Source organism: Corapipo altera, unplaced genomic scaffold (assembly GCF_003945725.1).
Source record: "Corapipo altera isolate COAL_440 unplaced genomic scaffold, ASM394572v1 200, whole genome shotgun sequence".
NCBI classification, from domain to species: Eukaryota; Metazoa; Chordata; class Aves; order Passeriformes; family Pipridae; genus Corapipo; species Corapipo altera.
In genome coordinates, this window is record NW_020884992.1 from 1,040,522 (window position 1) to 1,068,431 (window position 27,910).

General features: G+C 57.1%; 1 protein-coding gene across 2 annotated transcripts in view; it reads right to left on the reverse strand.

The window, feature by feature from the left end:
* MLLT6 (MLLT6, PHD finger containing) overlaps nt 1–27,910 on the reverse strand; it is a 41,384-nt gene continuing 13,474 nt past the window's right edge. Inside the window, exons 7-20 of one of the 2 annotated variants that reach the window (XM_027666435.1) lie at nt 27,423–27,527; nt 19,655–19,756; nt 14,574–14,748; nt 13,230–13,829; nt 11,752–11,936; nt 11,032–11,149; nt 6,102–6,168; nt 5,562–5,704; nt 5,117–5,305; nt 4,885–4,973; nt 4,132–4,490; nt 3,884–3,992; nt 1,812–2,171; nt 1–1,033 (exon numbers count right to left, since the gene is read on the reverse strand). In XM_027666435.1, the coding sequence (XP_027522236.1) occupies nt 989–1,033; nt 1,812–2,171; nt 3,884–3,992; nt 4,132–4,490; nt 4,885–4,973; nt 5,117–5,305; nt 5,562–5,704; nt 6,102–6,168; nt 11,032–11,149; nt 11,752–11,936; nt 13,230–13,829; nt 14,574–14,748; nt 19,655–19,756; nt 27,423–27,527 (2,646 nt within the window). In that variant the 3' untranslated portion in view covers nt 1–988. Of the gene's footprint in view, nt 1,034–1,811; nt 2,172–3,883; nt 3,993–4,131; nt 4,491–4,884; nt 4,974–5,116; nt 5,306–5,561; nt 5,705–6,101; nt 6,169–11,031; nt 11,150–11,751; nt 11,937–13,229; nt 13,830–14,573; nt 14,749–19,654; nt 19,757–27,422; nt 27,531–27,910 lie in introns of both variants that reach the window. The other variant, XM_027666434.1, reaches the window with a different exon arrangement.

Below are 27,910 nucleotides of genomic sequence, written 5' to 3' on the forward strand. Positions count from 1 at the left end.
TCCGATGTCCCGGCTCAGGATCCTGGTCACTGTCCCATTCCTTGGAGATCCCCTTTTCCCAGGACCAGTGGAAGAACAGGGGTTTTGCCAGACTGGAGTGATCTGTGGTGGGTAGGAAAGAACAGGGATGGGATTTGGGACTCTCTTCCCCAAACACATTTTGATCTCCGAGCTCAGGTCCAGGAATCCACCTCCAGGCTCAAATGCACCTTCTGGCATTGGATAAATCCCAGCTCCAGCCCCTTTTGCACACTGCAGTGTTATCCTCTGGGAATCCTGGAAGGGAAGAGGCGGCCCAGAGCAGGAATGTGCTTTTCAGGTGAGGGCAGCACCGACCCCACAGCAGCTGGCAGGGCAGGCATGGCAACGTCCTTCCAAGGAGCAGGTGGCCTTCACCCTGTTCCCAGCTCCACTCCTCATCCATTACTCCCACTTGTGTCTTTCCAGGCTGGATTTGGCTCCAGCTGAGCCGTCGGGGCTACACAGGGAAGAGCCCAGTGGGTGAGAAATCTCAGCTCCAGGAATTCTTCCCAACGTCCCCACCTGGGCACAGCCACCACGCCCCTTCCTGGCGCTGTCACATCCAGTGCTGCCTCCGTGGGCACTGCCAGGTTCCTTGGGCTCGGCACAGGGGGGCTCCCACCCCCAGGAATGCCCGGGAAGCTCATCCTGGGGGTTACACACACAGGTGACCACCCCCGGCGGGGAGGAGGTCGGGCAGGATCTGGTGGAATTCCTGGAAATCCCTCCTCCACGGGGAGCAGGTTGGCAGGGAAATCCCCCCCCACCTTCACTCCTCACGACACCAGGGCTTGGCCACAGACGTTCTGTCTTCCCAAAAGCACCTCTTGGCATCGCCCAGCGCAGGGAACGCTCCTCGGAAGCCTTGTGCTCATTGCTCTAACAGTGTCAAGGTTGGCTGTGGAAAAGCCACATTCCCCTGGGCAGAGGAGTTGGCTGCTGGTTTTTTCGGGGTCAGGGGGGGAGCTTAGCCCTTGTCCTGGGTAAGAGGAGCTCCCTTTTCATTCATGTTCTTTAAAAAAAAAAAACAAACAAACAAAAAAAAACAAACAGAAAGAGACGCAGAGGAGACAGGTATGAGAGGAGACAGGAATCAGAGAGCCCTGATGTGCTGCACGCCCGGCCCTGCTCGCTGGCACCTCTCAGGCTCCTCCAAAACCAAGGGACATGGCAGCCTCAGGGTTCCCTCTGCCTGGTTCAGGCCCAACTGGCCCCTCAGCCCTGGCCTGTGGCTCCTAAATTTCTCCAGCCAGGGCTGGACCTCCCGGCTACAGGCACAGGTAGAGGGGAGGGATGGAGGAGGTGGAAGCGTCGCCCCACCAGCCCCTGGGCACGGGTGTCCTGGCACAGGGCTGTTCACAGAGAGGCTGGAAGCCTCTCCACCTCTCCTCCTGGCTGCAAGACTCCTCCTAACCCCTGGGTGTCAACACGGAGCCACCTTCGAGTTCCCTCACGAGGTTCCACGGGGCCAGCCCTGCCTGGGGCACCTCATCCCATCCAAATCCTGGGGAGAAGGGAGCCAAACCTACGGCCTGTCCCTGCCTGGCTGCTGCAGCGGGTCAGCTGAGTGTCTGCACACACAGGTAAGGACACCTCGGGAGCCCCTGGGCCTGCCAGGGCCCCGGGAATCCTTGGATGCGGGATCAGGACGTGCCACCGGCCGGGCAGGGATGCAGCAAAGCCAAGGAGCATCCCAGCCCTGCTCCCTGCGTGCTCCCCCAAATAACCTGGAGCACAGGTGTGTCTGCCCAGGGCTCTCGGGGTCAGGGGAGTGCCAACAGCATACGCACCGTTCCTTTCGGGGTGTTGCCATCAGCCTGCAGGTTGAGGAAGGGGTTGGGCTGTGCTGTCAGGACGGGTGGGAGGCCCGTTCCCGAGGCCAGGAGGCTGTTCCCAGGAGTGCTGAGCGGTGGGGTGGCCTGGGGGGCCAGGAGGGCATTGCTAGGGTTGAGCTGCTGCGGGGACAGGGAGGCCAGGAGGGAGCTGGTGCTGGGGGGTGGTTGGGGGGCCGAGGTCATCAGGGCGGGGGCCGAGGTGGCGGCCAGGAGGGAGCTCATGGACAGCTGGGACGAGCTGCTCATCTGCAGCCGCTGCAGCTCCCGCTTCTGCTGGATCTGCTGCATCATCTGGAACACCAGGGCCTGCTGCTCCTGCGGGCAAGGGGGAGGGAGACGGGTCACAGAGGGCACAGAGCGCTCGGGAGGAGGTGGCACCTCACGCGGGAGCCACGTGGGCTCGAGCTGTGCCAGGGGAGGTTCAGGAGGGAAAATTTCTTCACTGGAAGGGGGGTTAAGCACTGGAACAGGGTTGCCCAGGGGAGTGGTGGAGTCACCATCCCTGGAAGTGTTCAAAAAGCAAGCAGAGGTGTCACTAGGATATGGTTAAGTGGGCACGGTGGGATTCGGTTGAAGTTGGGACTCGATCTCGGAGGCTTTTTCCAACCTCAATGATTCCATGACACACTCTATCCCAGGCAATGCTACAGGAGACAGGGAGAAAGTCCCCTTGATCCCATCTCTACAGGGAGAGAGAGGATCAGTCTGCCTCGTGTTCATTAACAGCCTGTGCCTGTGACCTTTCCAACCCCGCTGTTTCCCGACACACAGGATTAGTGAACCCTCACCCAGCCACCTGCAGGCACACAAATCCACTCAGCAATTCCCAATCCATCAACCCAGGGATTTTAAGTCTGTGGCATTCACTATCCTGAATTTCCAGACTGGCTCCTAATTTCCTCCCCTGGCTCATCCCGCTTCCCAGCTCAGCCCTGACCCACGGGGGGGGTGCAGGTGAGCAGGACCCGGGGTGGGGGGATGAGGGTCACACCTCACCTGCATCCAGAGGGACGCCCTCAAATCCAGCAAACTGCAGGAATTGCTATGGCAACCATTGACCACTGCAGCAGGCTGAGAGCTGACATTGTTGTGCCCCCACGGGGATGCAGCTGATGGCACGGTGACATGGTGACATCAGCTGCTCCACAGAGAGCCCCTTGGAAACTTGCTATATAAATAGCCTGACCCAGAAACCCATCCAGAGCAATGGGCCGGGTTCCAGGGAGACAGAAACGAGCAGAGCACAGCTCCATTGATGGGAGCTGGTGGCATTCCTGGGTGGCTCCACCCAGGGCAGGGGCAGCACTGAGGTCTCCGCAGGGCACTGACTGTGGTTTTACACCCGGTCTGCCACCTCTCCACGCAGCCTTTCCCACCACAGGGCTGCTGTTTGACCCCCGAGGGTGCAGGCACAGAGCCAAGAGCCTCAGAGCAGCTGCCTGGTCCTTTTCCTGACCCCAAAATCCTCAGCCACCTGCAGAGTCCTGCTGGCATTTCCAGTTCTCCCGGTAAATGTGCCCAGACACGGATCGCCCGCCTCAGGACTAGAGCAATTTGGTGTTTACCTCCTTCTAACCTCAAACAGTGTCCTCAAGAGTGCTCCTCACCTCCCGTGGGCCTCAGCACACCTGGGAGACCAGAGCCCAGCCCCTCCTGGCAGCAGGATCAGACACCATTTGCATCCAAGGATGGCTGGAGGAGGTAAAAGCTCAACGCATTTTACTCCCCCTCCCCGATTTTACGGTGGCTCAGAGTTCCCACCTCCTCACCCCCCTCAGGACGTGGGAAACCCAGATTAAATTTTTTCCCTTGGTACAAAGAAAACGGTTCAAACCCCAGCTCCCCTCCTTGGGAAGTGCTGCACCTTCCTGCCTAAAGCTTCGCTCCTCATTCCATCCACAGCGTCCGGGAGCCGGGAAAAGGCGCCCGGCTCGGCATCCCCGTGGGCAGGGGACTCAGGGCAAGGAGGGAGCCCCAAGTTTTGCCCTCTGCTGCGAGGTTTTCCCGCTGAACAGCTGAGCACTCACCGGATTAAGCGGCTGGGAAGTCAGGAGCTGCTGGAGCTGCTGGAGCTGCTGCTCGTGCTGGTGCAGGACGTGCCGCTGCTGCTCCGTCAGGGGACTCAGGCTGGGAATGCTGCGAGGGAAGCGGGGCAGGGAACGTCAGCGCGGCCCCTCTTGGTTCCTGCACGCACAGGGCTCGTCCCTCCCTCCCTCCCGGAGCTAAACTGCTGCTGGAGAGGGCAGGGCCGTGCCCCCGAGCCCCCCGTCCTCACCTGCTCAGGCTGGTGGAGAGCTGCAGGGCCGGGGGCCCGCCCGGTCCCTGCGTCGGCGCGCTGGCGGGCTGGGCGGCCTGGGCTCCGTTCAGGTTCCCCAGGATCCCGTTGATGGGCATCTGCTGGCCTCCTGCCAGGGTCCCCATCAGGCCGTCCACCATGGGCACCGTGGAGAGGCTGTGGCTGGCACTGGTGCCTCCCCCCAGCCCGCCGCCGGCCACGCGGGCCAGGCCATTCACCTGCTGCACCCCGGGCAGGGGTAGCGAGGCAGGACTCTGCTGCAGCATGGGCAGGGGCGGAGGGGTGCTGTGGAAGGACAGGGAGGAGCTGCTCCTGCTGGGACACCCTGAGTGAGGGTCCTGGGGGAGAAACGGACACAAGAGCATCGGACTGGGGCGGCTGCGAGAGGTCGGCTCAGCTCCGAGGGCGCCGAGGGCAGGAGCTGGAGGTGGGAAGGGGGGGGGGGGGGCTGTGAGTGCAGGTGCAGGTCAGAGGGGTCCCAGAACTCAGACATGCTTTGGCTGGATCTCCAGGATAACCTGGAAGCATTCTCACCTCACGCTCCCGGTCTCAGCTACTCTACTCAGACCTCAGCACTGAGATGAAGAACGGGCACTCCGGGGAAAGAATTCCTGATTCTGAGCCTGGGCTACGAGGCTTTAGGAGCTGGCTACCGAGTCAGAGTCCTGGGACTGCACTGCTCCCTCCCTGAGTCCCTTCCCGGCCGGCTGGCGGGTGCAGAGGCCGTGTTACCTCAGAGGAAGTGGAGAGGGAGTTCTCAATCCCAAAGCTGTTCTTGCACGGGGGGCTCTTGCTGATGCTCAGGGAATCGTTGTTGCAGACTGGAGGGGGGAAAGAAGTGAGGGTGCAGAGTCAGGGCTGGAGCCTGACAGCCAGGGATAGAGTGAAAACAGGTCAGACCCCCCCACCGTGACCCCCCTGCCCACCCCGGGGCACAGGGGGTGCATCCCCCCTGTCCCCTCACCGTTGGCAGGCAGGATGTACTGGGCCTGGCTGCCTGGGCCATTGCTGCTGGTCACCACGGGGAAGGGGACGGAGAGCTGGACGTTGAGGAGCTGCAAACGCTCCTTCTTGGCCGTCAGAGTCATGATCTGCTCCTGCAGCCGCTGGTTCTCCTTCTGCAGCGAGTGCAGGGCCTTGAGCATTTCTACAACTGCAGGGGAAGGAAGGGGACAAGGGGCAGGGGAGAGAAGGGGGGATGGAGGAAAGAGGAGAAGGGGACCATGGGATCCACAGTTAGACCCCACTCTGGGAGGAGACTGGCCCCAACCCCCAGTCCCACTGGCAGCTACTCCCCCATGGCACACACTGGTGCTTTGTCCCCCACCCGGCTCCGCTGCCTGTGGGCAAAATCCCAGCTGGCTCCCACACAAACACACACAAGGACCTCTCCTCTCTCAGTGACTCACTGTTCACTCCGGCCTCCCCGTTGCCCTGCTTCTCCAGGAGCTGCTCGATGTTGGGGGTGGCCTGGGGAACATTCTCCAGCTGCCCACTGCTGCTGCAGGACACGGTCTGGTCGAACAGGGTCGGGAGGCTGCTGATGGGGGACCTGGGCGAGGGTTGGGGGGTGTCAGAGGAGCTTCCCCGCTCCATCCTCCTCCACTCCCTGCTCCCACAGCTCCTGTGCCTCATGCTGGGAGTGGCTGCATCCCCCCCCTGCCTCAGCCTCCTCTGCTCCACTCCAGGTGAGCCCCACATTCCTGTTAGTCCTGGTTTGTGTCAGGAAAGCAAAGCTGCCCCATCCCCTCCCATCCCATCTGATCACATCCCATCCCATCCCATTTGATCCCATCCCATCCCATCCTTCCCAGCCCCGAGGAGCAGAGAAGGAGCCGCTGCCTCCTCCTCCCCCAGCCCCTTTCCCTCTCCTTGCTGTGTCATCCCACGGCTTCCCGGGGTTCCCGCGCGGTGCCCGCGGGTGGGGAGGACTCCTGAAGGACACTCACATGGAAGAGAGACTCTCCTGCGGCGACGTCCCTCGGCAGCCGAAGCTGCAATCCTCCAGGTCCGGCTCTGCGCGGGGAGAGGGACAGAAGGGGCCGGTGTTGAGCGGCGGCCGGTGCCCGGGGTGTCCCCGCTAGATGGGAGCACAGAGCAGCACCGAGACACCGGGAGACACCGAGAGACACCGGGAGACACCGAGAGACACCGAGAGACACCGGGAGACACCGAGAGACACCGGGAGACACCGAGAGACACCGGGAGACACCGGGAGACACCGAGAGACACCGAGAGACACCGACAGACACCGGGAGATACCGAGAGACACCGACAGACACCGGGAGACACCGACAGACACCGAGAGACACCGAGAGACACCGGGAGACACCGGGAGACACCGAGAGACACCGACAGACACCGGGAGACACCAGGCAGCACCGAGAGACACCGGGAGACACCGGGAGACACCGAGACACACCGACAGACACCGAGAGCTACCGACAGACACCGGGAGACACCGGGCGGTACCGAGAGACACTGAGACACCCACAGACACCGAGCAGCACGGAGAGGCACCGAGAGACACCGGGCAGGATCGAGAAACACCGAACGGCACCGAGAGACACCGGGCAGGACCGAGAGACACCGGGCAGCACCGCACCGGGCAGCACCGAGAAGCACCGAGCAGGACCGGGCAGCACCGGGCAGAACCGCACCGATCAGTCCCGAACAAGCCCGGACAGAACGGCACCGATCAGCACCGAACGGCCCCGATCGATCAACCCCGATCAGCCCCGGGCAGCGCCAGCCCCGCGCTGCGCAACGCGGGGCCGGACCCGCCTCCCCCGGGGAGGGGCCGCTGGCACCGCCTGGCACCCCCGGCACGGGGGGGGTCACCCCGGGGAGGTCACCCGGGCCCGCTCTGCCCCCGCGATGGGCGAGGAGGAGGTTTTCCTGGAGCTGGAAAACCGTTCCTTGAGCTGGTTTTCCCGGAGCTGCCGGGGGAATGGGGGGTGGGGTGGATAAATCCTGTGCCCAGCCCTGCGCGGCTTTGCCCGGTGCCACTGCAGATCCACCCCCCTCCCGCCTCCAGGATCGATCCTGGAATCCTGGAGGATCAGTCTGTGATTCTCTGTAGAACGACAGAGTCGTTTATGTCGGAAAAGACCTCCGAGATCAGCCAAGATTCAGGATTCTTTCCTAAAACCCAGCTGGGGTTCTCCAAAGTTTCCAGGTGCTCAGCTCCTTTCTAAGGAGCTTAAATGGATTCACGGAATCGTTCAGGTCGGAAAAGCCCTTCAAGGTCATCGAGCCCAAACATTAACCCAGCCCTGACACGTTCACCACCAAACCCTGTCCCCAGGTGCCACATCCACACGTTTTTTGAGCACTTCCAGGGCTGGTGACTCCACCACTGCCCTGGGCAGCCTGGGCCAGTGCCTGACCACCTTTCCATGATGAAATTTTCCTCTGATGTCCAACCTGACCCTCCCCTGTCCAGCCTGACCCTCCCCTGGCACAGCTGGAGGCCATTCCCTCTCCTCCTGTCCCTTGTTCCCTGGGAGCAGAGTCTGACCCCCCCCGGCTCCCCCATCCTGTCAGGGAGTTGTAGAGTGAGAAAGTCCCTCCTGAGCCTCCTTTTCTCCAGGCTGAACCCCCCCAGCTCCCTCAGCTGCTCCTGCTGCTCCAGCCCCTTCCCCAGCTCCACTGCCATTCCCTGGCCATGCTCCAGCATCTCGATGTCCTTCTTGTCATGAGGGGCCCAGAACTGACCCCAGGATTTGAGCTGTGACCTCAGCAATGCTCAGTTAAGAGGGAGGAAATGCTTTAGTATCCAGAATCCTCCCCCCCAGCCATCCCTCTGTCCCAGGAAGCTGGGGACAGAGCCACTGTGCACACGTGCAGGATCTCTCCCATCCGAGGAGTAATCCAGGAGTGAAGTGTATTTCTCTGCCATTTGCTTCCCATCCCCAGGGCCTGCCAGCCCATAAACACACGCTCCCCTCGCTCTGGGACGTGTCAGATGTTGTGACTACAGCCCACACCAGCTGGCTCAGGGCCCCTCCTCTTCTTCACACAACACGAGACAGTTTCTCATGTGCAAGAATCCCGGAAATCTCCTGCAGGGAACGCTGTGATTTACAGTGGGATGCCCAGAGAGGGGGATTTTCTGTGGCTGGGAACAAGCAAACGCAGCTGTTGTTCAGCAGCTCTCACAGACAGGTAGGAGTGGGATCCTCGCTCCTTCATCCCCACGGGAATGTCCCTCTGGACACTGATTACAGCTGGGCCATCCTTCTGAGCAGGAGCTGTGGCTTTCTGGAGGTGACCAGTGGTTGCCACTCGACACTGGTCTCCCAGTATAAGACCTGAGAGCACCTTCCAGTGCCTAAAGGGGCTCCAAGAGAGCTGGAGAGGGACTTTGGACCCGGGCCTGGAGTGACAGGACAAGGGCAATGGCCTTAAGCTAAAGGAGGGAGGATTTAAATGGGATATTGGGAGGAAATTCTTTAATATAAGGGTGGGGAAGCCCTGGCACAGGTTGCCCAGAGAAGCTGGGGCTGCCCCATCCCTGGAAGTGTCCAAGGCCAGGTTGGATGGGGTTTGGAGCAGCCTGGGCTAGTGGAAGGTGTCCCTGCCCATGGCAGGGGGTGCAACAAGATGACCTTTAAGGTCCCTTCCAACCCAAACTACTCTGTGATTCCACACAAACATCCCCAGCCCACCCTGTGCAGCTTCCCCAAAACCATTTTAACTTGCAACCAAAGAAAAATTCGGGGAAGCTTTGACTTCCTGCTCGTCCCTGTAACGTCGTTTGCTGCAGCCCAGGGAGGCTGCACACACATGATTCTGGTTTCTGAAGCAGCACCAGGCTCCACATTCAATTATCTCCTGGCCAACACCACCCTGATGTGTCCAGAACAGGAGATGACTGAGTTATCACCCAGAGACAGCCCTTCCCGAGGCAGCCAGCATGGAAAAGAGGCTTGAAGACAACCAGAAGAGATAAAAACGTTTGGTCTGTCATCATAACACGGCAGGATCCAGGACAAACCGTGGGAGGAAGGACTAGACAGTAGCTCAGATAAGAATCAGACTCTCTGTTCTGCCAAAGGCAGCGTGGTTTGAACCTGTAGCAGTGAAAACAACTCCTCTGCTCCCCCAGTTCCCCCCAGCACATGGAAATGGAGAAAAGCTGAACTATTGCTGCAGTGAGAGCTCTGTCTCCACGGGATCTGTCTGCACAGACACTCTCAGGAACAGGAATCTGAATTAAAGACAAGGTGGGATTACTCAGAACTTCACAACCATCCTGTTAAACGATTTGGGATTAAAGGCATCACCACACTTTTAAGTGAAAAGGGCCCCCACACAGGAGGTTTAATGTATGTTAATTAATCCCCCTGGAGAAAAAAAAACAAGTGAATTTGGCTTAATGCCCTCTGGGCCACTAATTCCAGCAGGAGATAGTGATGGACAGACCCTAAACGTGACAAAACCCAGGAGCTGCTCTTTAAGGCTGCCTGGAATTGGGGGAAAAAAAAAGTATCCTGAAGCTTCTGAGATCCCTGTCAAACAAACAAGAAAAAAAAAAAAGCAGTCTTGGAAAAGGAAATTAAGGATCGGGGTTTAGTTTTTTTTGAGCCCTTTGTATGTTGGATTTTGCCTCCATGATTCACTCATCAGTAGCCCCGGGGCTGGAACAGGACCTGGACTCCAGGATTATTCCTGACAGGTGATTCCTTCCCTCTCCTGTCAGCACCTTGCCAAAATAACAGCACGGGGGGGAGAAGGGGGGGGAGCAGCACTGGGTCGAGGGAAAGGTAATTCCTTTCACCCTTTTCTTTCCATCCCTTAATTCCAGGTGGTTGAATCACTCCTGACTCGCAGCCCCAGCGATTCCCACGGGCTGAGCTGTGGCTGTCACCTCCCAGCTCAGGGACAGACAGACAAAATACTGCCAGGGACACACAGAGGGACCTTCCAGGGGCTTGCACAGGTCAGGAGGAAAAAACACACGTGTCCATTCACGCTTCACATGGCCCCTTGTTAAGGCAAATGAGGGAACAGTGGTGTGGGATTATCTGGAGCACTCTGAGCCACCCCTAATGAGGGTTGTGTTTTCAAGTGCTTGTCACTCAGCGTGACACCAGACAGGCTTTTACCTCCCAGGATTCAGCATCCAGCACAGCTGAGCTCCCAGATTTCTGGGTTAGGGGAGCAGGAGACTGTTGCCCCAGTGACTAAACAGCTGAAAATCAGGAGGGTGCTTTTGTTTAACCACTGGTGCGAACCAAAAAAAAAAAAAAATCAGCCCTGCTCTGTCTGTGAGGGGGAAGAAAAGTAGGGAAATCTTATGATGCTTCAAGTTTTCCTGCTTGTTAACCAGGCAGTTCTCCAAGGAAAATGAATTTGCCTCGGTGGGAAAAAAAAAAAAAGAGCAATTCTAAGTGATTCAGGGCTGGCACGTTGGTGTTTGGGAGTGGAAAACCAGTGGGTTTTCTGGCATTCAGGACAAAGCCAAAGGGGAAGGGAAGAAAGTAACTCAGAACAGAAGAGGAAGAGGAAAATTCGGAGCGTGAGAGAGAGAGAGAAACCCAAGGAAACAAAGCCCAAGGAAACAAAGCCCAAGGAAAAGCTTTCGAGGTATTTTGAGCAAGGAAAGCTGGTCGTGCCTTTCACTGCGTGGAAAAAAGACAACAAATTCTCCAGGGAAGGACTTGACACTCTTGCACTTTTCCAGGGACACACACACTAGCCAGGGACACACCAGATGTGCTTTGGGTGAACACAAGGCCCTCTCTCAGCCCCTGGCTCTCACACAGAGGGGGGGAGCAGGCAGGGAGGGCAGCTGGAGACGACCAGAGTTGTCTCCACTCTTCCAGGGAGCCCCCCCTGGGAATTCCAGGCTCACATACCTTGGGATTCACGTACCTGCCCGGCTGCTTTCCGACTGGTTCAGGAGGGGGTTGATCGACAGCCCAGAGGTGAGGGGGCTTCCAAAGATATGTGAGGAAGGGAGGCTGAACGTTGAACCTGCCAGTGAGAACACCTGCAGGGACAACAAGGAGGGAGGGGGGAGATGTGGCTCAGAGAAGTGACTTCTTGAAAGCACAAGAGGAAAATAACTTCATTATTCCGTCTCTTCCCGACTCCAACCCCGAGAGGGTGTTAAAAATATCTCCCTGGAAGTCTCACTAGACAGCTGAGATCTTCCCAGCTCTGCCTCAGAGCCAGGAGCCTGAAGGAGCCGTGTTAACACTGCGAAACTCTGTAAAAAACACCTCTCAGAGAGCTCCTGACAAGGATGAGGCTCCGAGTCCTGGCACAGCCCACCCAGCTGGGACCTGCCAGCCCTCCCTCGGGGTGTCTGTGCTGCTGGGCAGGCAGGGCTGGCACTGCTGGCAGGACCCAGCTACCAGGGCAGTGGGAAGTTCCCATCAGTGGGAAGCCACCTGTCCTTTCAGGCTCCAGCTCCTCCCAAACCCACACAGGTCGTGTGGGCTGTGACACGAAACCACCCCCACACCTCCAAAGCGCAGGAAGAGCAGCTGTTCCCAGGTGGGAAAGCAGCTCCTCCCGTGCCCACAGGTGGCCCTGGCTCTGCCCAACCCTCTCCCAGAGCAGCCCCTGTGCAGGTCCTGCTGTTCTTACCTGCGTGGTGGACACGGAGGAGGAGGAGGAGGCTGGGATGGTGCTGGCGAAGGGGGAGCGGTTGAGCTGCGGGAGGGACGAGGTGCCCTGGTGTGCCAGGAGGCTGGAGGAGAGGGGGGTGCTGCACACAGCCCTGAGCACCCCACCCCCGTGGGAAATGGGGTCCTTGTTACTGGTGTAGATCCCTGCAAGGGGGAGGGGGGAGATGGGTTAGAGAGACGGGATTCCCTCCTCTCCCTTCCAGGGCCTGGTTTTCAGCAGGGCTGGAGCTCAGTGGCACCAGTGCAATTCCAGCTTGGCATGAGCCAGGGTGGTCTCAGCCCACAACCCCTCTATCCAAAGGTGTGTCTCCGAGTTTTCCAGCCTTGTCCCTTCCCTGGAGCATCCAGATGCAATCCAACAGGGAAATCACAGCGTTGGGAGACTGACCCAAGGCACGAATTGGTGGCAGAAGGGGGGAGTGGACTCAGAGAGTTCACACACCTGCCCCCTTCTGTGACAAAAACGGGGAAGAGGGAGAGAGGAGAGAGCTGCTGCCGAGGGAGGGGACCCGTCTGCCTTCCCTTGGCTCAGGAATGCAGTGCCCAAAGCAGGGGGAGCCCTGCCAAGGGCTCTGCACGAGAGAAGAATGGGAGAACTGGCAGAACAGGGCAACGAGCAGAACAGGGGGAACACGGAGGCCTGGCAGCCTCCACCTCTTTGAAACATCCCTTTGTTTGTTCCAGGGAGAGGCAAAAAAAAAGAAAAAATTGGCCCAAGGTTAGGGCTGGGGAAGCTGCCTGGATTCCTGCAGCTCCTTCCCTCCAGACAAACGGCCCAGGCTCCTGGAACACAACAGAACTACCTCCCCCCCTGCAATCTGACCTAAATTGGAGCATCTGCAAACAACCCACAATAGACCGATGACAAGTTCTGCTGCCAGAACAGTGTCAAACCTCAGCCCCTCCTCTGCTGCTGCCTTAACCCCTTCCTGCCCCGTGTCCTGGCTGTCCTCACCCAGGCCAGGCTGGGGAAGGCAGCTCAGACTGGGAACAGCTGTAAGAACGTGGATGTGGTAAGAGCAGGACGAGAGGTTTTGCTTTTAAAAGAGGGGTTAAACTTGAACCACTGAGGAGAGTCTCTAATTTGGGGTCAGACTGTGGTTGTTCTGGTTTGGCCTGTGAATATCCCTCTTTATCGAGCTGGAAATTCAGCTCTGGCTGGCTGAAGGTTTTGCAGCCCTTGAGCAAAAAGGGTTTGGAATGTTCCCCCTCCCCAGCTCAGACCTGCACCCCAGCCCCAGCCCCAGCTGATCTGGAGGAGATTCCAGGATGAAGGGCCAGGATGGAACAGGGAGAGGGGGAGCCCAGAGGTGGATGTTTATGGGGATGGAATTCAGGGGACTGGACTCTGCAGGCAGGTCCAGACAGCAGCTAAATGCGATGAGAAAAAGCTGGGAAAGGCAGCTGTGCACACCTGGAGCCCCAGGGGGAACATACCTGAGCCCAGCAGCGGGGACTCCATGCTGAGGCTGGGCAGGTTCCCGGTGTGGCTGAAGGAGCGGGAGGAGTTGCCGACGCTGGAGCTCACGAGGGAGCCCCCGGAGAAGGGTGACGAGGACGTGGAGGTGGACCCAGCCAGCTGGGCCCCCAAAATCTCTTTGCTTTTCCCCCCCTTTGGCCTGCCGGGCCCGTGCTTGTTCTTCTTGCTACCCTTGTGCTTCTTTTCCTTCAGCACCTCTCCCTCCTCCAGGCTGAGCGATGGCATCCGCTTGTGGCTGCTGCTGCTGCTGCTGCTCCCACTGGTCCCACTGGTCCCCACTGAGGGGCCACTGGTGGGATTTGAGGCTTTGTAGTCCACGGGGGAGGCATCCCGGGCTCTCTGCTGGCTCACAGCCGAGGTGGAGAAGCGCATGATGGACCCAAAGCCAGAGAAAATCACCTTCTGCTCGAAGACGTCGCCCTTCTGGCCCTCGTACAGGGGGGAGCAGTGGGAGGAGGACGAGGAGGACACAGGTTTCCGGTACTTCTCGTCGTCCTGCTCGAGCTTGGGGAAGGTCACAAAGTCCTGGGAGCACTGCAAGCTGCTGCAGGAGGTACCTGGGGGGGGTACAGGGGAGGCAGGAGGTGGCAGAACTCAGCCCACGAGGCGACAGGAGCACACGGGCACAGCACAGGTCCTTCCTCCCAGTAAAGTGCCCGAGCTGAGCCATCCCTGTGACACCCCCCCCCCAGCCCTTGGATGCTCCCTGGGAAGCACCAGCAGCAGGTTCATCCCCACCTGTGCTGTGTCTGTTCCCCCCCATCCCTGCATCCCCCCTCCCATCCCTGCATCCCCCAGGAGCATCCCAGGGGATGGAACGTGACAACAGCTCGAGAAGAACGGAGCGAGGTCGGAGCAGATGGGAGCCCTGCAGGGCTCTCCCTCAAGGCTCAGGGGAGCCTGGCTGTCAGGTGTGGGCTCAGGGCTCTCCTCTCGTGCTCCTTAACCACAACTGCAGCCTGAACCACCTACGGAGCAGAGGGCAGGTGCTGCCCAGATTGTCTGAGCACAGAATCCCTTCCCTCCTCCCTCCACTCCGACATCTGGAGCTGGTTTTCCTCACGAGCCCGTGCAGGAGGGGAGCTGGAGCACTCCTCTGCCTCCCTTCTTCCCTCTGTGCACGGAGCTGGGAGCAACCAGACTCTTCCCTTTCCCTTCAGGGGATTAAAGAGGTCGCCACTGGCAAGGGTTGAACAGGTGAACAGGTCTCTTTGTACACAAAACATCACCACCATTCTCCCCTTCCTTCTCCTTCATCCCCACCCTCTTCCTTCTCCTCTCCCTCCTCCTTCACCCCTCACCTGCAGGCTGGAAGGTCCCGCTGGATGAAGTCGAGCTGAAGCCAACGGAGCTTTTCCCGCTTCCCGTCTTCTTCCCCTTGTGGCTGCTGCCATGGCTCGAGGACTTCCTGCCTTTCACCTCCGACCTGCCGACCTCTGAGGTCTCCTTGCTCCCCTCATGGTGGCTGGTGGAGCCCTGGGCAAGGCACAGACACAGGGGAGGACTCACTCGAGCCAGATGTGGCCCCAGCGGGGGCTCGTTTTCCCAATTTCCCCCCAGAGCAGTAATTGCCCCCTCTGCCCACACAGGGCTGGCCAGGTCAGGTTACTCAGGAGGGAAAGGCAACGTTTCCCTCTCTTGCTGCCTGGTGGCACCAGGCTTTATACTGCCCAGGGATTACCCTCATCCCATGGAAGTGCAGGAAATTAAAGAGGGCACTGCAATCAGGGCACAGAGAGCGGAGACTCCCCGCGCCGATCAGCCCAAGTAAACTCTGAATTTGGCCAGGATTCAAACACATATTTCAGCTTCCTCTCTCAGGTGTGCTGCTCTCAGCACAGTCATTCCACCTGGGGGAACTTGCTCATCCTTGTGCTGTCACAGGAGTTTCCCAGAGCCAGCCCAGGCCTTCCCAAATCTCTGGCAGTAAATATTCCCCGGTGACACCCTCAGAGCAGCATCTGATCAGGCAGCAACAGATGCTCCCCAAACCCCAGATAAGCCTGCAGGAGACAGGGAAGCAAGGGGGATGAAGGGGCTGGCCAGATGCTGGGAAATCCAGGAGCTTGGGATGAGAGAGCGAGAAGTGTGGGAGTTCAGCAGGGGGAGAGGGGGACGGATGGAAAACCAGCTTCCCTGGGGTGCTCACTCTGGGATACGAAACCTTCCCCTTCAAATCAGTTCCAAGCCAAGCCTAAGTGTTCAAAGATCACTTCTTTTAGGTGTCACTGCAACCAATCAGTGTTATAAATATGGCTCTACTGTGATGGCTGCAGCCCAAAACACCTGGGCATTAGTGAAAACACCTTCCCATTCCTCACGAGGAAGGCAACAGAGAAGCACAAATCCCTTCCTGCCATCCCTGGCTCCAGCTGACCTCTTCCCGGGGAGAGCTGGAGGAAAAAAGGGGCTTGTAAATGCAGACTCATGAATGCCCAGATAAAAATCTATCCCCCTGGTTCCTCCCACATGGTTTAATCACTCTGCACAATGCAACAGCTGGCAGGATAACACACACCAGATGTGCCGGGAATATGAAAGACAGGAGGAAGGGAGTGGTGGAAATTGGGGGGTGGGAAGGGGGAGAGGAGGAGGAGGAGGAGGAATCTGTATTTTCTCATCACAGACTCCTGGATGTAGGAGATTAAACCTTCTTGATTTATGAGCTCAGAGGGAGCATGAAAATCTTTCCGCCTTTCCACATGTGCCTGGGGAAGGGAAAGGGGAGCGGGGTCTGGGGGCTGTGGGAAGGCCTGAGGCTGCTCTTGGAGTCACGGGAATGGGATGGTTCTCCTTCCCAAAATTCATGGGTTTGGAGCTCAGCACAAGGTGCAGGAGGGGAAACCACAGGAGGAGAGTTGTTCCAAATCCGGAGGGTCAGGAGGGGAGTGCAGGGCAAGGGAGGGATGAATGCAAGGGGGGAAGGGGGAAAGCTGAGCTGGGAAATAAATCTTAATTGCAAAATTAAGGGGAATGAAAAAAGAGGGTAAAGAGGGGCTGAGCTGAAGGTGGGGTGTGGACACACTCACGTGTGGGGCTGACCTGACCCCAAAGACCTCCCTGAGAGACCCCAGACACTTCGGGGCAGGATTTTCCCACCTCCTGCCAAAATGCATCCCAGATATTGTTTGCCAAGCAGGTCCCAGCAGATGGGTCTGCAGGGTCCTACCACAAACCCTCCTCCCCACAAAGGGCCCTTCCCAGCAGAGCCTGAATTTGGGGAAGAGCCCAACCACTGCGGGACAAAGTGCAACCACACCAAACCCTTCCCCTCCCTGTGCCTCGAGTGCTGTCCCTGTGAGCTCCGTGGAGCTGCAGAACCTTCCAGAAGACACACATGGGCTGCCAAGCACAACACAGCCTGGGCTGCAGGGGAGGGGGCTGCTGCCATCACCCCAGCATTAATTACAGTAACGAGGGCTGCAGTCCTGCCCCCTAACGAAGAGGATTCTGCAGCTCAGGGCTGGGGGGACCTGCATCCCCTGTGCACAAACAGAGCCTTCAGTCCCTGGATCAGCTTTTCTCCAGGGGTTGGGAATCTGTGATCTGTGTGTGTGCAGAACCACCAGCATTCCATGTGCTGCACAGGGGTGTGGGGGCAGGAAAAAATGTAGGGAATCACTGAGGAAGTGAGAGGAGGAGGCAGGAGCCACGTTTAGAAAGGTCTGTTTAAAGCAGCCACGTGAAAAATGTCACCCTAAAAACCCGCTGCCCCAGCTGGGGGGTGACAGACTGATGGGGAAACTCCTGGCTCTGACTGGGAGAGGTGGGATGGGGGCACCTGGAGGGCCCAGCAGAGGTGGGCACACACCTCCTGTCCCATCCCTGCTGTCCCCCAAGGGCTGTCCCTGCTCCCTCATCCCCCCCACCCCGTGCCACTGAGCAGCTCCCGAGCTCCTCCCTGGATAATCTATTTATGGGGAATCAGAGCATCCCTGTGCCTCTGGATTGGCAGGAGGAGCTCCTCGGGGAGGCACTGATGGAACACAGAAGGGCTGGGGGAGGCTGGGGATGTGTGGGAAACACAGAGAGGCTTTGCCCTGGATTAAAGTGCTGGCGAGGGGAAGGAGGGAGGGTGTGGATGAGGAACTGCAGCAGCCCCTCAGCTGGGAGGATCAGCCTTTCCAGGCTGGATCACAGGGTCAGGGTCAGGAATTCCTGTCACCACCTGCACCATCCCTGTGTCTGAGCCACTCACAACCTTCTTCCACAACACCACAGAATCGTGGAATGGGTTGGGTTGGAAGGGACATTAAAGCCCATCCAGTTCCACCCCCTGGGCAGGGACACCCTCCACTAGCCCAGGTTGCTCCAAGCCCTGTCCTTGGACACTTCCAGGGGATGGAGCAGCCACAGCTTCTCTGGGCAACCTGTGCCAGGGCCTCCCCATCCTCACAGGCAGGAATTTCTTCCCAATATCCCACCTAACCTTGCTCTCTGTCAGTCTGGACAAGCCACCTTGCTGTGCCTCAAGGTTTCCTATTATCCTGTGCAACATTGCACTGGTGGAACAATCCAGAAAGCCTCACACAACCCCTCCCCTCCAAGGGGGCTGTTCAGGGTGGTAACAGGCTCTTAAATTTAGGATCAAATTTGATCTGGAGTGAGCACCTTTGGCAACAGAGTCCGAGCAAAACTTCGGGATGTAGGCACAAAAAAAATGCACAAAAAAGTAAAACACACTCTCTGTTCTGAGGGTTAATAATAAATCCCAGGGGAAACACTAAACCCCTGTCAGCTCCAGCACAGCCACAGCAATCAGGATCTCCCCAATTTCAGCTTGCAGGGAGTTGAAAGCTGCCTGTAAAACTGAATTACACCCTTCCCTCCGTGTTTATAAAGGCCTGGCAGGACTGTGGAGGAGACAGTGGGTGATTGTCTGACAACTGCTCTCCCTGGCCAAGAGGCAGGTTTTGGGTTTCAGGCTCAGCTTGAAAATAATCTTCTCAGGCCATCAGGTCCTGTCAGCTCCGTTAACCGGGTGAATCCACTGCTCCCAACAGCCAGAGCTGAGCTGCCCTCACACCCCCCCAGGGAAATCAGGGGCTCTTTGGAGCAGGGAAAGCAGGAGCAGAGCTCAGAGGTTGTTCTGCTGCAACTTTCTGCTGCTCCCAGCCTTGCCAGGGCAGCTCTGACCTACATCCCCTCCTCAGCCTCACACAAATCCTCTCCAGTCCTAACCCCAAGCCCCTGTGCTTTCACCTCCCAGCCTGTCCCTGCAGTGCTTCCCACACAGCCTGACACTGCCAGCCTGGGAATTCTCCTTCCCACCAGCCAGTCCTGCCATGGAAAGGACACCCAAGCCTTTCCAAGCAGCATTTCTGGGCACAAAAGGACGTTCCTTTGTGTCCCTTTTCCCGAAAGCACAGGTTTATTTGTTCCAGCAGGAGCCTGGCCCTTGCCCTCCTCATTTACACCAAAGAGCCCTGCTAAGGAGCTGCATTAATTCCCACTCCCACTCCTGAGTTCAGCTCCAAAGGTCCAAGGACTGGAGTGACCCCATTTGTTCCCTGACCCTCAACAACTGCAGGGCCTTCACCTTGCTGTGTGCAAGCTCAGCTGTGTCTGGGCTGCTCCCCAGGATTTGGGGCTGTCAGGAGTGACAGAAATCCCAGGGCTGTCCCGATTTACAGCCAGGGGTGAGCCCATGTCAGCAGCAGGGAATCCCAGGGATACCCTGACACCCTGACTGTGCCCTACCTGGGCATGGAGAGGACAAACTCACTCAGGTGACACCTTCCCAGCAGGGAACTGGGCTCTCTCTACACCTCAGGAGCAGAACAGGCCCCCACACTGTGCCCCCCTGCCTGAGTTTTCCTGAAATGGAGGAACTAAGAACCCAAGCTCCCACTGCTCACATGGAAAAGCTGCCTCTTGGAAGCACTTGGAAGAGCTGGTGTGCTCCTGAGGTTGTCTCTTTTTTTCCCTAATAAGGGAAATTAGGAGAATAAACCAGGATAAATATAAAATGTAAGTCTAATAAAGGGTAACACCCCTCCCCAGGCCCTGCCTTGCAGTCCCACCTGCCTGGGCTGTTCACAACGGGAGCAGCAGAAAAAGCCAAACCCCGGGTATTCATCTGTTCTGTGAGAGCTTCAGATCTGCACATCTGCTGCAAACCAGGCTGGCACTTCCAGCCCAATCCCTGGGGGGTTCAGTCCGTGATTGTGTCGTCAGTGCTGACAGAAACCAGGAGAGCTGCCTGGAAAATTCCCGAGGTGGGCGCCGAGGAGGGGAGAGCAGGAATGTAACGGTTCAGGAATCAACCCCAACGGACAAAAGCCCTTCCTGTGCTCCCCTGCCCTGCCCTGCCACTGCCAGGGTGGTTCTCCCCACCCTCCCTCCCCAAACACTCCCATCCCAGGGGTGCCAGGGGTGGTACCTTGTCGGTGGTGACGGGCACCGGGGCCGGGGGGAGGCTGCTGGGAGGAGACTCCGGCCGCTTTTTGTGCTTCTGTTTAGGTCTCTCTTTGTCCTTCCGACTCTGGAAAAGAAATCAGAGAGCACTGGAAAGGGTAACTTTCCCTCTGCTGAGAGTAACAGTTGTAAGGGAAAAGAAAGGAGGGTGTGTAGGGGTGGATTTACAACCATACATTCGTATCCCTCTTTCCTTCTCCACCCATCCACAAGAGCCCAGGATCCCTTCCCCCCACGTCCCAGCTTCTGGCTGGAAGCATCCCCACTATCTCTGCCCCAGCTGCAGCCAACATCTGGAGAGCAGAATATCAACAGAAGCCCCAAATCACTCCATGGTAAGATGATAGGGAAGGACTTAACAAGCTCTGGCTGATTTCTGGAAACCTGAGCTTTCCTCTTGCCATTCCCCCAAAGGGACCCTGTGCCCCTTTGCCCTCCCTCTCTTGCCTCTTTTCCAGGGTTTCCCAGATCCACCCCGCCCAGAAAACGGGAGGACCTCGATCCCAGCACGTGCTGCACGTGCACAGGTAGAGAGAGCAGGTGGTGGAGAGCTCAGACCCCACCCCAGAGACCCCCCCACGCCCCCTCCCCTCCCTCCCAACAGCTGCTCCGGGTCTGGCCCCGCTGACACGACACAGACTGTTGGGTTTGGTTTTTCATCCTCGTTTTATCCTCTCCCTGAAACGCCAGAAATGTGGGATTCTTCAAACTGCAAACCAGGGAAAAAGCCCTGGCTGGAGAAACAGAGTCCTGCCTGCCCCTGGTTTTGTGTCCATGCCCCTGGGGAGTGGTGGAGAAGGGTGGATGGGCAGGACCTGCTCCATCACACATTCCTGCTTCTTCCCTGCCTTCCTCATCTCCACACTCCACACTGAGCTGACACAGGAGCTTTTCCACGCCACAAACACCAGCTAAAAAATGTGCCCTCCTTCACTGGAGCTGCAGGAACTCCTGTGCCCAGCTCCAAACTTCCCAGTGTGGTCACTGGTGTGGGGACCAGCAGAGCTGCTGTTGGATAAACACCTGCCTGAGACGCAGGGCTTGGAAAAATCCATCCTCCCACCTCCCAGACTTTTTCTGGGGGAGGAAAAAAATGCCTATTTTTGCACACACTACCCTGGCACTTCAGCCTATTCTAGAGGCTGAAGTGCCCAGTCTGGGTTGAAGGTGTGTTCAGAACAGTCACATCAGAATTCCCTGACTCCCCAGGAAGATTCCTGATTGCTCCCTCATGCAGGAAAAGCCCTGAGGCTGCAGCTGCCAGCACATGCCAAAGTTGGGATGCTGTCAGGGAAAAGAGGCAATTCCAGCAAACATTTGAGATGCACTCTGTGTTTTTGAGGGAGGAGAGGAGAGAGGGGAGTAATTAGCTGAGGAATCAATAGAATAAACTGGAAAAAAAAGGGGGCAGGAGGAGGGACAGGGTAGGAGGAAAATGCTGGAGAAGGCAGGTGTGAAGTGAAGCAAAAGTGCTCCAGAAATCAGCACCTCCCAGGGTGGGTCTGGCTGAATTTCTGAGCAGGAGGGAGGCCCATGATCCTGCCACGATGCCAAGGAAGATTTCACTGGGATGAACCAGTGAAAAAAAGGAGGCAAACCCAGCCTGGAACTTCACAGCCCTCGCTGAGTGCCCAACCAGCACTGCCAATATCCATCATTTTATCACAAAACTCCTGGCATTTGGAATATCTGTTAAAACTTCTGTTCCTAGAGCTACAGTATTTCGTAAGAATCCCTATTTTCTCCCCTCCCCTCCTTTTTTAAATACACATTTCCAGCCCTGGCAGTGAAGAAGGAAAGCTTGAAAATGTGATTTCTGCCAACTAAATTTGCTGAAAGACAAATTCAAATTAAATCTTTACTAAAACTCATAATGTTTTAAATACTTGGGGGCTTCTTGTGCTATAAATTCCCAGTCCCCTGGGTTTTCTGGGACAGGAAGATGGGAAAACTGTGGCCCAGCTCATTAAGCAGCTCCTCACAGACCACGTGCACACCAGTGCTCACTGCTCCTGTCGTAGTAATAGTTTTTAATATCTCCATCTCGTTTTACAAATGGGGAAAACAGGGCATGCAGGATGAGAGGATTTCACAGAAAGCCATCCATAAATTCAGAGGGAAAGTCAGGGATCACGTGGAGACACATTTACCACCTTTCACAGGTGCTGCCAGTGCCACTCAGGGAAGCCAGGAATGGAAACCAGGAGCCAGACACCTCATTATGGCACCTTTTGCCAAGCAACTTGCACAAACCTTAAACTTTCTGAATACCACAGAGCTCATCCTCTCGTTTTCAGCCCCCTGAATCCCCAATGGATTTCCACGAGGACGCTGCAACAGGAGGGAGCAGGAGGCACTGAGTGATTTAATGCCACATGTCGTGGGCAGGATGAGCCAAGGCAGAGTCAAACCACTCTGGGGGATGACAGTGAACCCACACACGTGTGGGAAAGGCAGGAATGTCCCAACTGTCACGACAGCGAAGCACAAACCCCCCTTTTCCCCGAGTTTCACCACCAAACTCACACCCTCCAGCTTCAAAATCCTGGCCTGGAAAAGCTCCCTTTGCTGTCAGCACAGAGCTGGCTCTATATGGGGGTGGGTACATCTGTCCATGTCCAGCAGGAACCCTGCCTGCACAAGAGGGACCAGATTTCTGGAATGCCTCAGCTCCCAGATTTCTGGAATGCCTCAGCTCCCAGATTTCTGGGACACCTCAGCTCCCGTTCAGACCCTTCGATGAATGATCAGGTTTTCAAAAAAAAAAAAAAAGAAAAGAAAAAAAAAAAGAGATCTAAATGCTGGGGATTGAGCCCTTTTGAAGCTCTGGCCTCGACTGCACGTGCTGAGCAACTGCACTCAAACTGTTTGGAAAAATCTGTCTCCCAGAGCCCAAGCTCTGCTCTGCTCCAGGGGCTGCTCCAGAAGCACCACTCACACCTTGCTCCTCCACGGGCTTCCCAAGCACCTTTCCCCTTCCACACCACATCCCCTCCAAGCTCTCCCTGCCATTTCTGCTCAGAACCCAGAGGACTGGGCACCCAGGAGCTCTCTGGGCTCGAGCTTTGCCCAGCCTGGGTGCCCCACTGCCTTTGCAGTGTCCCCCCCTCCAGTTCATCTCTGACACCTTTGGGTGCTCAAAAGGCAACAGGATCCGGTGAATTCTTCAGTATTCCTGGAGAAATGCAGTGTCTTGTGTTCAAACAGGCAGGACAGCCAATTCTGTCACCCCAAGGGTGGGGTTGGGGTGCCCCCAGACCACGGCGCTGGTGGGAAGGTGACGGTGCCTGTCATGGCCATGGCACTGAGAGCTGGGCTGCTCATCCCTCCTGGACACCTGACAGACCCTCACCCAACCCAGGCTCACCCCAGGGGCTTTGAAACCTGTGGATTCTCCCTCCAGGAACCAGAAAGCTCCAAATGCTTCCTGCAGGAGCCGCCGAGAGGGGAGGGCAAGGCGAGACGGGGGAAGCGGCACTTCGGTCCCCTTTTGGTCCCCACCTTGTCTCCCTGGCACAGAGGTGCCAGGAGAACTTCCAGGAAACTTTATGGACCACATAAACCACAGGCAAGAGCCAGGCCTGCCTGAAGCAGGAATCAGGGGAGGAGGAAGAGGAGGAAGAAGGAGAGAAGAGGAAACCTCTCACCACCCCCATCCCACCTTTGCCAGCCCAGCCCTACCTTGCAGCCGCCCGGCGTTCCCCGCGGAAGAGCTGCGGGCTGCAGGGAACGGGAACCTGCCCCCAGCACCAAACCTCATGGAAAACAACCTCTCCCCGTGCAGGATTGAGCAGCTGGGGCTTGGCATGTGGGCACGGAGCGGGGCAGCCCCGCGGCGGGGGGAGCGCGGCCGCATCGGGGGCGTGACGGCGACACAAAACCCCCCTTCGGAGCTCCCCGGAGCAGGAGGAACCAAACGGGAGCTCCCGCTGCCAAAAAGGGGCCGGGAGCAGCTCCTCCACCTCCGGCTCCCCTTCCCCGAGCCCCCCTCTCTTCTCATCTGCTGGACACCAGCAATTGGATCGTTAAAAGGAGATTGGGCAGAGGGAAGGAGAGAGGGAAGAGCCGGGAGCTGGGAAGAGCCGGGAGCTGGGAAGAGCCAAGTGGGCTCTGCTCCCTCCCTCCCTCTTTCCCAGGCTCTCTGAACTCCCGCACCCGCAGGAGGAGGAGGAGGAGGAGGAGGAGGAGGAGGAGGAGGAGGATGCCTGGCTCCTGGCTGCAGCCACGGCAACAGCAGCGAGGAGGAAGGCAGCACGGGACAGAGGGACACGAGGGATCTCCCTGCGACCTCACTGTACCCGGGGCCGTGCCAAGGGCTTTGTGGCTTTGCCTTAAAACACCCTCCAAGTGTGTGAGAGTTTTCCAGCAGGACACACAGCCAGCCCTCTCCAGGCTTTGTGTGCTCCCAACAAACCCATGCGAGCAGCCACTGGAAAAAAACATCCCTTCGCCCTCTGTGCCTGTATGGACACAGAATTCCAGGGCAGACCTCTGTCACCAGCCCCTCAGAGACCCACTGGGATTAGATTTCAGCACGGATTGCCCAGAGAAGCTGTGGCTGCCCCTGGATCCCTGGAAGTGTCCAAGGGCAGGTTGGATGGGGCTTGGAGGAACCTGGGCTGGTGGAAGGTGGCAGAGGGTGGCACTGGGTGAGTTTTAAGGTCCCTTCCAACCCAAACCATTCCATGATTCTATAAGTGCCTCCCTCTTTCCTGTGTCCCTGGACAGAGACTTTTCATCTCCCTGCAACGTTCCATTATCCCAATTACAAGCTGATTGATTTTACTTACGGATTCCAGGTGTTGCCTAAGAACAACACTGGACAAGTGTCTCCCTCCAAAAACACATTGGGATTGGGATATGCCAAAAAACACAGCAGTGCCTGTTGCTCCTGCCTGCTCCTGGAGTGACAAATTTCATTTCCATGGCCTGTGGCAACTTTTTCAAGCAGACAAAATAGGTGACAGAACATCTGTGCTCCATTCGTGCCCCGTGTGCGTCATCCCTGGTATTTAGCTATTGTTTCTCTTCTTTTTTAAGTCTTTCTTTTTTTTTAAAACAAACCAACCCTGCAAAGGCTCCCACAGGGCACAGAGCACACACACACACACACTGTAATACCAGCCCCAAAGAAATAAAGAAAATAAGGCCTGAGGAAAACCCAAAGGCTGCAGCTTTCCCATTTTTAAGGCTGGTACAGAAGGAAATGCTTGGGAAATGCTGCAAGAGGAGGGGGATGTGAGGCTGACGTGCAGTCCCATGTCACAATTGTCCCTTGTTCTGCTGAGAACAAGACTCTCCACAAACCCTGGAATTACAGCAGGGCTTAGGAGCCCAAATCCCAAATGCTGAGCCCCTCCTCAGTCATTAACTCCGAGTTTTCCTCAGGTAAAGTCTGAGCAAACGGAGCACCTGCAGCCCAGGTGAGTCTGCACCCACTGGGCTCTGCTCACCCAGGAGTGACCGGCTCCTGGCATCGCCTCCAGCTCCAGGGGGACGTGCCCAGGCAGCTGCACAGCTGGACAGGCTCAAGGAAAAGCTGCTGTGCTCCAGGAGCACTCCCAGTTCCAGGGGAACACGTGCAATTAGATCATGCACGGCTGGTCACGTACTCCCAGCCCGGCTGGGAAGGGCTGGCTCTGCTCTGGGTACCCTCCCAAAGGTCTGTCCCCACACTGCCACACTCCCAGACCTTCCTCCTGAACACTCCCAGACCTTCCTTCCTCCTGCACTCCAAAAACTTCTCCCAGACCTGTAAACCCCCTCGGACACCCCTGGAAGCTGAGAGCGCCCTCCTCACCCTGCTCACCCCCTCGGCCCCTTCCCGTGCCCTCTCCCCGAGTGGAGGGAGCTGATTTTGCACTCGTGCCAAGCAATCCCAGCCCTGGAAGGGGCCTCCACGGGATCTGCTGCCTCCAAAGCCTCGGGAGGGGGAGCAGGGAGGCAGCAGACGGAGTCCCCGCACGTCTTGGGAGGAACCCAGAGCTAACAATAGTGGCAGGAGCCTCTGGGAGCCTATAAATAACCCCCTATTCCTCCTGTTTTCGCTCTCCCCCTGGCGCTGACCTGCTTTTCCAAGCAAATCTGGGAGCAGCCCCTGCTCTACCTGCCAGGCACACGTGACTGTGCAAACACAGCAACCCCGGAGCAGCCCCAGCCCTGGCTCTGTCAGTGATAATTCCAGCTGAGCCTTCCAAACCCCCATCAATCACCCTGATCCTGCCCTTTCCACCCCCTCCTCCCTCGGCTTGCTGGATAAAAATAGCAAGTTCCAGTACAGCCCAGCACCTTGTGCCAAGCGCTCCCTGACCCTGGCACAGATGCTCTTCTTCCCTCCCTCCTCCTCCTCCTCCTCTCCCAGCAGCTGAACACACAAGAGGAGTAAACACTCCCCGTGCCCTCGTGGGCAGGATATTTCCTGACTCTTTGGGATTGAGGTTTCCTTGTTTGCCCAAGCATCAGGTAGGGCTTGGGCAGCTCTCCCAACTCCTCCTGGCCGGGGTGGGCAGCGTTTCCAGCTGGATGTTGTGGGATAACCTCTGCAAATAAAGGCAGATCTGTCTTTCCTGCCCACAGGATTTATGGGCTCTCAGCTGGGCACACCAGGACAGTGTCAGTCACATTAAGTGATGGCCACACTGCCTTTGGAAAGCCTGGATGCCCTCGGCCTCTGGAGATTGGGCTGAGATCCATCAGGCCTAGACCACATAACCCACCAGAGAGCCACAGAGCTGCTTTGGGATGTGGGTCACTGTCACTCCCACTGCAGATGATTTACATGCTGGGGATGCCCAGTGCAACGGGACAAAAACAAACCAAAGGGAGCAAACAGGCAGAATGAAAAGATCCCTGCTGGGACCTGCAGGGACGTCATCAGCTGTGTTTGTGCAAGGGAAATCTGGCTTTTGACTGGAGTAGAACATAACCAGAGGTTGTCTGGTAAAAGAGAAAGCTCTGGGGAGAGCTTACAGCACCTTCCAGCAGCTAAAAGAACTCTGGACAACAGCATGGAGTGACAGGACAAGAGGGAATGGCCTCGAGCTGAAGGAAGGGAGGTGGGTTTTTCACATTGCAAAATTCGTACCCATCAAGGGGCAGGAAAGATTCTTTGTTCTGCTGCCACCTGCCTCAGCACCTGAATGCTCAAAAAAACACCCCCCATGTCCTGCCTTTTGGGGCTATTTGTTGTTATAAATAACAACCACACAGGAGCCTGTGGCCTCCTCATCTCTTCTGGTACAGCCCCTGTCAGAACCTGCCGGGGTTCTGCCTTACACATTCCCTGCTGCTTTTCCTTGAAATATGAGCGTTTGTCACGTGAGCCAGTTGGTTAATGATGAACCTTGGTGTGCTGTTAACGTGCCCTGTAACCCTGCAGCAGTTTTGAGGAGCACACCTTAACCAGCAGAGTTAAACAACTCAGACCTGGCACACGATGTTCCTCCAAATAATTGTTTAATGGAGATAAACTTAATTTTCACAGGTAGACTCGAACCCTGTGGCTGGTTAATCTGACTAACAAAACACTCCCTAGTTTAAACTAATTATTGTTCTTGCCTGCAGTTAACCTGCTGGGCACTAATCAGCATTTTTTTTGTCCTTTAAAACTTAAGACTGGGGGATCTGAGGACAACGACCTCCGCTCCTCGAGCTGCTGTGTTTCAAACCACTCTTCCCCTTGTTCCCCCCGTGGCTGTGGCTCCCTGGATCAGCAGATCCCACATGGATCTTACCTTCTTTGGCCTGTCGTGGTGGGACACGTGTTTCTCCTGGGTGGGGGACGTGGAGCGGCTCCTCCTCCCAGCGATGAAGGAGCTGCTTCCAGAGTGCCGTGAGGTCTTCTGAGGGAAGTGGGCAAGGACAGGAGGTGGAAGAGGGGAAAAAAAGAGAGAGGAAAGAGTGTTATGGAGCCCAGGTTTCACTGTTTCAATCAGCAAAGTTACAGTAAATGGTCTGTCTCTCCCACATGCTGGGGTAAACCCCGCCGGGTCCCTGACTCCTGGATTCCATGGATACAAACAGCACAGAGATCCAACTCTCCCAATCCTCCCTTCCTGGTGGCCCAAGGACACTTGTCCAAGGAATGCCCAGCTTCCAAGAACCCATCCTGTTATCCAGGGAAGCGGTAGCAGCAGTGTTGTTATTCCTGAACTCTCAGTCCTGAGCTGGGAGTGGGAATCCCTGGGGAAGGAAGGACTGACTCCCTGTTTGCCAACCCCAG